Source organism: Sinocyclocheilus anshuiensis, unplaced genomic scaffold (assembly GCF_001515605.1).
Source record: "Sinocyclocheilus anshuiensis isolate Anshui unplaced genomic scaffold, SAMN03320099.WGS_v1.1 scaffold509, whole genome shotgun sequence".
NCBI lineage: Eukaryota > Metazoa > Chordata > Actinopteri > Cypriniformes > Cyprinidae > Sinocyclocheilus > Sinocyclocheilus anshuiensis.
The window spans coordinates 112748-123005 of NW_015539853.1; the positions used below are offsets into that span (position 1 = coordinate 112748).

The window sequence follows — 10258 nt, forward strand, 5'->3', positions numbered from 1 at the left end:
TGGCGGTGAGGACCCGGGAGAGAGGGGTTACATATAGACGACATTTAAATCGGCTGAAATGTTTTGAAATCACTTGTACCCTACCTGATCGACCTAGTCTTTCACTCTGCCTGTGTCAATTTGAGTCTTGTTAAAGTTTTAAATCCCTGCCGCCAAAATGCTCTGTCAATCACGGATTATGGAAAGTGAAACTTAAATCTATAGGGTGGTTGGATTTATTCACGCACGTTAAAATATTTATTTGAAGCTTCTTTCTTTTCAGATTCTTATTTACAGCATTATCTTAATAGGCTGTATATTAACTTATTGGGAGAAAACCAGTAGTTCTATGTGAAATTAGACATTGAGCACCCCCATATAGCCAAAATGGCATGACCACCCGCGAATATTCGACTGTGAGATTGGTAGTCGAATCAGGCTCCTCCTATCGAAGCATCGAATCGTCGACTATTCAGGGTCACCCCTAGCTCATATATATATACACACACACACACACACACACACAGTATATATCACTTTTTGTCAAATTATTTTAATGTTTAAACGTCTTTAATAGGCTGTTTAATGACAATATTTCCCATTGTGACAACTTACCCAATATACTTTGACAACATTCCCTGCTATTGGATCCATATATGTTAAATAATGCACAGTAATTAATAAAAAAAAAAGAAAGAAATTACAGTCTCTGAATTGCAGAGTGTAAAACTGCAGAGATGTAAGAGCAGGTGTGAAATGGTGAGACTAAAGCGTCACTACAAAAGCATGCAATATTTTAAGATCAGATATTTATGTAGTCATAACTACACAATTGTACCAATAAAAATAATTAATTTTATTTGAATTTTATTCCCACACAATTTTGGCTTTGGAAACTGAAATATGTTGTATCCTGTACCTCAAAATCCAGAAGGGCGTCCAGCTGATTCTGAATGATAGGTAGAGTCTTCATCAGCTTTTCTATGCTCATAGTGCGCATCACTCCATCCGTCCTGTGCAGGACACATTAATGGTGTGAGGTTACACATAGATGAAACTGACAGGTGTGACCACAACTGTACACCTTCTGCCTTCTTTCTGCAGTAATGCAGCCATTTGTCTTATTTGGCTCATTAAGGCATATTTCCCCAGAGCAGACGCCTCACCCTCTCTTCATCTTGGTGAAATCAGCTGCGACGAGTCTGTAGGACAGAGCCCTCTCGGTCAGATACCTGCTGTAACGTCTAATGTAGATAGACATATCGTAACCTAGAACAGACGTTCAATGATACAGTGCTTTAGACCACTTAAAGCTTCACATACAGCATAAATCTGACGAGTAGGTTCACAAACACAATTATTATGAAGTATTAACCATAAAACGTACCTTGTAATGCGCCTTTATCTATGAAATTATTCAAGTTAAAGAGTGTGCTTCTTGATGCAAGGTACTGGATAAACCTCTGGATGATAAAAAGCAAGTGCAGGGTTATCAGTATAGTAAACTGAGCGGAATAATAACAATAAACACCTTCTGAAAAACATCAAAACAAGAAATATTATGTTTCACAGCTAACCGAAAGATTTAATACTTCAAAAATCTGTCAGAATTGTCCTGGCAAGTACTTTTACGTCGATATTGTGACGCACTACATTTCACTGAGAAACTGACAAGAACAACAAGAATTCAAGCAGCGACTCATACCTCATTGCCGTACATCATGAGGTGGTGTGTGGTAATGAGAGCTTTAAAGACCACCACCCAGCTTTGATTTGCTGTCCTCTCAAACAATGTGTCAGCCAAGTGAGGTATATTCACGTTCAGCTCATTGGTGCAGTGCATTAGATCTGTAGACGGTGTGCAAAACAGAGCAGAAACAATGACTGTACATGATCCAGGACGATTATATTGTGGTTTAATAAGTCAGTGGACCTACTTAATAGTTGATATACAATACTGTTTAAAAGTCTGGGCTCAGAAAGATTTTTTTTTTTTAAGAAATTAATATGTTTCAACAAGGATGCAGTAAAGGGGTAGTTCACACAAAAATGAAAATTCTCTCATAATTTATTCACCATCAAGTTGTTCCAAACCTGTATGGGTGTCTTTCTATGGGTGATTGTAGCCTTAGACTTCCATAGTATGGAGGGTGAGTCAGTGATGACAGAATTTTCATTTTTATTAGAACTATCCCTTTGAATTTATCAAAAGTGAGAATAAAACCATTTATAATGTGATCAGTTAAATGCTGTTCTGTTTTCTAGTCATGAAAGAATCCTGAATAAAAAATGTATCACATTTCCACAAAAATATTAAGCAGCACAACTGGTTCCAACATTAATATAATAATAATAAGAAATGTTTCCTGAGCACTAAATCAGCATATTGATTTCTGAAGGATCATGTGACACTGAAGACTGGAGTAATGGCTGCTAAAAATTCAGCTTTGCCATCACAGGGATAAATGACATTTTAAAATATGTTAAAAAAGAAAATTTTAAAATGTTTAAATTGTAATAATATTTCACCATATTACTGTTTTCCTGCATTTTTAATCACATAAATACAACCTTTGACAACCTCATTCTTCACGTCTTCTGTTAGGTGTCCATACTGACACATACAAAGGTGCGTTGAAAAAATAACTCGAACCGCAAATAATCACCTTGCCATGATAGTGATGGTATTTCGATTTCAGAATCAAATCTATCTCTGTTATTGTGACTTACAAGTAAATAGGATTTCTTTTTTTACATAAATATCTACACTTATTTTAAATTGTAATAATATTTCACCATATTACTGTTTGAATTTTTAATCAAATAAATGCAACCTTTGTGACTTCTTTCAAAAACTTACAGACCCCAAACTTCTGAACAGTAGTGTACTAACAGAAAAATAAATATTTTATGCATTTGAAACATTATAGTCAAAAAAGTAAGAACAACCACTTGAACAGGTTTAGCTATTTCAGCTACACCCATTATTAACAGGTGCATAAAATCTAGAACATAGTTGTCAAATTTACTTAAACGTTTTAGTACAAACGAGCGTACCAAAGCCCCTTTGGGGGTCCATAAATGAGAAGTCCATAAAGAAATGATTTATGAGTAAGTCTGGTGAATAGCCTGCACATAGCCCAGACCTGAACACCTTTCGGATGAATCGGAAAGCTGACTACAAGCGAGAGAAGCCCTTCTGTGTGAATAGAAGCGAACCCCTGCATCCATGTACCAACATCTAGGAAAGCCTTCCCAGGAGAATGGGAGCAGTTAGGAAGGACCAACTGTTGATGCCAGTGGTTTTGAAATCAAATGTCCAATAATCAGGTTGTTTTGTTCAAGTGTCCACATTCTTTCAGCCACATATTTGGTATAAAATGTATAGTTAATCTAGATGTAATTCCATAGCTTTGTACAAATCAACCAATGAATTTGGCAAATATTCATTCTAACGACATTCCATGCACAGTATTTATCTGTTGTCTACTCCAGCGGTTCATAATTATATAATATAAAGTAAACTGCCAGAAATGTGATGTTTCACTGTAATAAAACAATCTGTACTGATGCTGGTCTGTTATCTAACATGACATTGCTCGAATAGCGGTTACTCAAAAGTTACACTTGATTTCTCTCTAATTAACTGGTAATAGAACCTGTATCAGTGAACGCTAGCACATATTCAGAGAACACCTGCTACCTTTATTACTTTGAATAAGCCTGGCAGTTTATTAGATCTGCAGGCTGCTTTCTTTATGTCTCCCACAGGACATCTGCTCTGGACTCATTAACTGACAGCTTAATTGATAACCCACTTCATTAATCAGCTACGCTTAGTTATTATTAGTGAATTCATACCGATCACCTTGCCAAGATAGTGATGGTATTTCGATCTCAGAATCAAACCTTTCTCCGTTATTGTGACTCATATCAGTAAACAGGATTTTTTACATAAATATCTACACTATGCTACTTGCATTAAACTATATTTAATGAATACAAAATAAAAAAAAAATTAAAAAAACTCATTTAAGAAATGCAACGCAGTATTTATGTTCAGATAAACCAGATTAAGGTTAAGGTGTTCCAATATGAAACACCTACGCTACAAACATCACTGCATTATACTGCTGTCACCGTCAATGACTCAGACTAGGATAGCAAACTGTGTAGGTCAACAATGGAGAAATACAAACAGCAACACCAACATTAAAAACTGGAATTAAGGTACAAAAATCACGAGCAATCTGCACCTTGCATTGTGCACGCAAGCTAGTCTTCATCATGCTATGCCCTTGACGTTGTATGTTTCCTATAGGAATCAGCCATGTACACGTTGTCTACATAGGAATCAGCATACTTATTTAATAAACATCTAGTTATGATATTTCCGATGTGGCATGCATAGAATCAAAATGATTAGAATGTATTTCGATGAAATAAATAAATAAATAACGTCATGTGAAATGGTTAGGAGGTCCCTGTCATATGCAAATTGGTCAGTGTGTCAATCACGCATTCGAATTTGCATTACGTCCGTGCGGGACTGTGAACGTGCCACGGTGACCTTCAGTTAATTGAATAAAATGAACTCTATAATGGTTGTCCAGAAATAATCATCTACTGTTATGATCTGAATGTCCTCGATTAGGTTGTAAATAGCAGCAAATGAGCGGCCGGCAAAGAGTGAATCTACATGACAGCCGAAGCCCAGTGCAAAACACAACGGGTGACATTTCGCTGCGTTTTTTCTTTTTTAACCTACAATCAAGGTGCTTCTTCTTGGGCGCGCTGACTTCGTGCGTCGTGGCCTTGCACACGGCTTTGCTGATGGCAGATCCGGTCATGCTGTGCTGAGCCGCGGCGATCCGGTCCGTGATGGACTGTCCTGACATATTACGATTTTCAATAAATCGTCTTTCAAACAGATCTATTTACTGCAGGGGTGTGGGGGAGCCCGCTCCGTGGGCTTAGTCGGTCTTGCGGAGAACGCTACCCTGATACGAACCGGACACGGGCGAGGATGCTCTGACATTCAGATAACAGCAATCACCGCGCGCTGAAACGAGGACAATATAATGGCAGACCGTTATTTAAATAGGCCTACCAGTTCAGCACGCGCAAAAAGGACACTATGTTACTCACTAGCCTCCGGTGTTGCCGGTTAACCATGTAATTGCTGTTAGAACGAAGCCAACTATCTCAGCGAACGAACAAGAAAATCGGAGCGTTCTTGACGTCTAGCCGCGGAAAATCTCGCCCTGCTTCATTTCATGCGCGGAGTCGGTGCATCACGGAATTTGATACCAAGCATCATTTTCCAAATTCCTTCAGCGCCCTTACGTGTTATATAAATGCACGCGCTATTGAGAATACGAAATATTATATGGATATTATCCCAGTCAAACAGTTGCAGCAGTGGTCCTAAATGTGAAAATTCAGCATCTCGTTGATGACATATTTGATGAAGCAACAATTCCAATTCCCTATAGTTAACGGTCGGACGCTCCGCGCAAAATGGCAGTATCAGAATCAGGTGACTGGAGAGGGGGCGATTGGCCTGTGTCAGAATTTCTGGGGTGGGCACCTTAAGGTGGAATTTCCGCACTGCTTTAAACCCCTTCTGTACATACATAAGAATGCATCAGACGGCCATTTCAGAGTCTTTAATGGGGCGTCTTGCCTCTTTTCATTGCACAACCCTGAATTGCGCAGGACTGCAATATCACATTCAAGAGCTTACACGGAGGAAAATACTGTATGCTTTATTTTTTAATGCAAGAGGTTGCAGGATAACATTCCTAGATAATGTAGCTGTGCAAGTATTAAGGCATTTTGTGTGCACAATAGTTTTTTAGTCTTATATAACTGAATCAGAGGCCACTTTTAATAAATATTACTTAAATATTGCTTTCAAAGAGTCCGCACACAAAACAGCAAGAAATACATATTATTTAACTGGACTTGTGTCATAAAATAGCTGGTACCTGGCTAAAATCACAGAGCATTCACCTGTAAACAGAACACTGATAAGTGAAATCATTCAAAATTGAAGCACCACCAACACAATGCATCTAATGATGTGAGATTTCACGCTCAACACAATCCTTCTTCACAGTCCCCGCCATTTTGTTGCTTTTCTTGTATCTTGAAGATGAATCTCATTGTTTTGGGTTTAGTCCCCTTAAACTGCTACATATTTTAATTTCTTTTTCACTGACTTTCATCATCCTGTATTCAAAATTTAGAACACGCCTTGCATCTGGCTCGGACCCGTTCTTTGGTGTTGTTGTTGTACCCGGGAAGGGCCACCACATCTGGGTCTGTGTTGCTGGTGATGTTCTCCTCATGGGCTAAAATGTGATCCACCAGACACTTAGCTGCCACCTCAATGTTTGTGTTCTCCTTCAGTGGGCGTAAAATGAAACACAAAGAAAATGGGAGTCATTCAGACAATAAGATCACAAAGCAAACTACAGCCACATACATCACCATTGAAGAGTTTGGGGTCAGTAAGATTTCTGAATGTTTTTGAACATTAAACATTAAGAATATGAACATTAAAAGCTCACCAAGGCTACATTTATTTGATCAAAAATACAGTAAAAACTATCAAATAAATAAACAATAATAAACTGTTTATTTTAATATCTTTAAAAATGTATTTTGTTCAGCAGACATTACTCAAGTCTTCAGAAGTCTTCAGAAATCATTCTAATTTTAATATTACAAATCATTCTAGAGGCTGATTTCGTGCTCAAGAAACATTTCTTAAGATTATCAATGTAGAAAACAGTTGAGCTGCTTAATGTTTTTGTGGAAACCATGATACATTTTTTTCATTTGATTACTAGAAAATAACAATTTATTTGAAACATATATAGAAAGATTATGTCTTTACTGTCACTTTTGATTAATTGAATGCATTCTTGCTGAATAAAAGTATGACATACTTTATAAAAAATCTTATTGACCCCAAACTTTTGAACAAAAGTGTATTTATACATACACTTGTATATCATTTATATTAATTTTATCACACATATAATTATTCTAATGCATACATAATTGTCTATGCCACTCATATAATACTATAACATGCACAACTCATTACAGGCATTTTGTGACATAAATTCAATATAGTACATGCACATTTTTTTTTAAAGAAAGCACTGTCTATGCAGCTCAGATCATGTGACATTTACCCAAATGCAACAGTTGTATGGCGTAACATTTAATGCAACTCTGCGTCAGATAATGGCTCAAAATATATAGAGGCAGCTGTAAACTGCCTGGTGGAATTTTAAATTGTATTAAAAAGTTAAAAAAGAAAGAATATAAAAATCAAAAGAGCACGGTCATAAAGTGATAAGGGTGATCCAGAGTTAAAATGTTTCAGACAGTAGGGTGTCATTATCTGAGGAAACACTTTATACCCTTTCACACACAACTGTATAACTCATTAAAATGGGTCTATGGTAAACAAAGGCCTTCCTGCTAATGAGCACAATGCATTCTTGCTGTATTTGTGTTAAATGCAAACATGCAAACAGTTACACATACACAGATCTTGATTCTGTATCTCTACATCTGTGAAAATAGAGCAGAACCAATGGATGATCATAAACATCCATGAAACTACTAAGTAGTTCATATCAGATACTATCCTGCTCATAGTCACAAAATAAACCCTTCACCTTTGCAGAGGTCTCAAACCAGCCCACAAATCCGTTCTCTTTGCAGAACGTATCAAGCTTTGGAATCTGGGAACGCAGACCTTCACGTGACTGGTCAGACTTATTGGCTAGAAGCACAGCTGGGACAGGTTTGCCGTTGCTGAGAGTGACCTTTAAGTCCAGGTCGTCTTTCCATTTTAGCACTGCATCAAACGTGGAGGCTCTGGTCACGTCAAATACTATGAGGGCTCCCACGGCCTCCCGATAGTAAACCCGTGTCATGTTCCCATAGCGCTCCTGTCCTATGATGAACATGGGATGTCAAATTGGAGGTTAAACATCACTCAGACATAAATAGCATCATGTTTTTTTTTTAAGTTATTCTTAATAATAAATCCTACTATGAGACTGTGTTGATCTACACTGTCTCTGTCTGTCTGTGTGTGTGTGTGTGTGTGTGTGTGTGTTTATGGACTTTACCTCAAACTCTCATGTGACTTTAACACGAGTATGAGACCAGCTGAGATTAACACAAGACACATTCCTTCATATTAACACAAGGAAACTCAGCGGGAAGAGATTTCAGAGAGGCAATAGCATACTTATTATCATTTATCATATTATATTGACCACCAACACTATACAACTGTTGTCTTAATAGCCTACATCTTGTTATTAAATTGCCTTTTGACTAGCACCCTAAATAATGTGAATTCAGCATCTTCTAAAGAAATATAAAACAAAGCCAGTGGGAGAAATCAAATGTTTAACATATACATTAAATATTAAACGTTTTAAAAGGATAACGTACCTGCTATGTCCCATAACTGCAGCCGTACCACCGTCTGACTGTCCCAGTGAAGGACTTTAAGAGCAAAATCCACTCCAATAGTTGCGCGATAATGTTGAGAAAATATCTGATTAACGTATCGTTTGATTATTGACGTTTTTCCAACTCCGAGGTCTCCGATGACTAGAACTTTGAATAAATGTTCTTTCTGCATGACGACTTGAAAAATAGCAAATAAACACCTGGATCATAAACGCACTGACCTACTTTTTGTACAGTTTGCTGCACATGAGTGCTCTTATGTTTCACAGCTTATCCATTGATTATTGTTGTAGGATTACAGTTTGTAAGAGGCACGCGCTCTTAAGTTTATATAATGCTCAAAGTTAGGTCAAAGTGCTGTCATGTTACTTTGTGCTCGTCCCCCTTATTAAATACAAGCAGTTTGTGTTACAGGCTTTACCTTCCCATTAGCTCCACATGAGAAAGAAAACAAAGTGGACGTATTTCAAAAAAATGAGTAACATGAATAAAATGTATTTGAAGTCTTTTCTCCGAAGAACACAAAATGTTAAAAGCCACGGATATACTCTGCTTCTTCAGCTACTGTAAAGTATAGAAGTGATGAACGATGGAGGTCAAGCACGCCACGCCCATGAGTACGTTGCGTCATAGCCACGCCCTGTCTGGAAATAAAATCTATCTATCTATCTATCTAGAATAGATAGATAGATAGATAGATAGATAGAATAGAATAGAATATTGGTACATTTGTAACATTTGTAAAAATCAGGATAACTTTGTTGGAACAGAAATAGTAAAAATAATGTACTTTTATACGTTAAACATTTTATATTTGAAAGATTATTTAATATCACCAAAAGTGGGGCTTGCAGCACCTCCCAATGTGAGATGGTCCGCACTGCAGAACACAAGATCCAGGGGGCGTGGTTGGATCCAGATCCAACTCCTCCCACCTTGCATATTCCTAAACCTACACTTCTCCACCCCCTGATCCCTAAACCCACCCATCTCCACCCCCTAGATGTGGATCCAACCCCGCCCCCTGGATCTTGTGTTCTGCAGTGAGGGGCTACTGCCCAATGTACCCATAAAACTGCACAACATGGGAGTGTTTACATTTGCCAGACTGGTCTAACAATAATATTAAATATGTACCCTAAGTTTTATTTACACAAATAGAAATAAAGATGCTCCGAGTTTTGTGGCATTTAAAAATGATTCGAATTTTATTTCAATACTTAAAGCAGCTGAATCTTTTGTTTAAGTTTAATTTAATTTGTTACAATTTGCGTATATTATTTATTTTTAATTTTTTTCTCTTTCAGGGTATGTTGCGTCAATTTATTGTGTTCTTGTTTAACAGTTGTATACATATATAAAATGTCTGTTTTTAAACTATGGTTTATGCATTTGTTCTGTATTTAATTTCCACTTCACTTGATGTTTAAATAAAATAATAATAATAATAATAATAATAATAATAATTTGAATTAAAATGCTTAAAATTACATGAAGGTGAGGGTGGTGATGAGAGCTGGCATAGTAATTATATTTAAAAAAAAGTAAATTTGAAATTCATTAACGATAAGCATCAGTGGTCAGCAGTGTTGGGGTAACGCATTACAAGTAACGTGAGTTACGTAATCAGATTACTTTTTTCAAGTAACTAGTAAAGCAGCGCATTACTTTTTTAATTTACAAGAGAATATCTGAGTTACTTTTTCAAATAAGTAATGCAAGTTACTTTTTTTTTTCAATTTATTGATTGACAGTTCTCCTGTCCCCA

General features: G+C 36.9%; 2 protein-coding genes across 4 annotated transcripts in view; both read right to left on the minus strand.

Moving 5' to 3' along the window:
• LOC107684693 (phosphatidylinositol-binding clathrin assembly protein-like) overlaps positions 1-5500 on the minus strand; it is a 28949-nt gene extending 23449 nt beyond the window's left edge. For all 3 annotated transcript variants that reach the window (XM_016481020.1, XM_016481019.1, XM_016481018.1), the window contains exons 1-5: positions 4748-5500; positions 1685-1827; positions 1367-1442; positions 1146-1248; positions 899-992 (exon numbers count right to left, since the gene is read on the minus strand). In XM_016481020.1, coding sequence (XP_016336506.1) covers positions 899-992; positions 1146-1248; positions 1367-1442; positions 1685-1827; positions 4748-4877 — 546 coding nt within the window. In that variant the 5' untranslated portion in view covers positions 4878-5500. The remainder of the gene's footprint in view (positions 1-898; positions 993-1145; positions 1249-1366; positions 1443-1684; positions 1828-4747) is intronic.
• A 116-nt stretch (positions 5501-5616) lies between these two features.
• LOC107684695 (ras-related protein Rab-38-like) lies at positions 5617-8939 on the minus strand. Its single transcript, XM_016481022.1, has 3 exons — positions 8470-8939; positions 7680-7960; positions 5617-6387 (listed from the first exon to the last, which is right to left on the minus strand). The coding sequence occupies exons 1-3, from the start codon at positions 8660-8662 to the stop codon at positions 6220-6222; spliced, it is 642 nt and encodes a 213-aa protein (XP_016336508.1). The 5' UTR covers positions 8663-8939; the 3' UTR covers positions 5617-6219.
• Positions 8940-10258: the final 1319 nt, after the last annotated feature.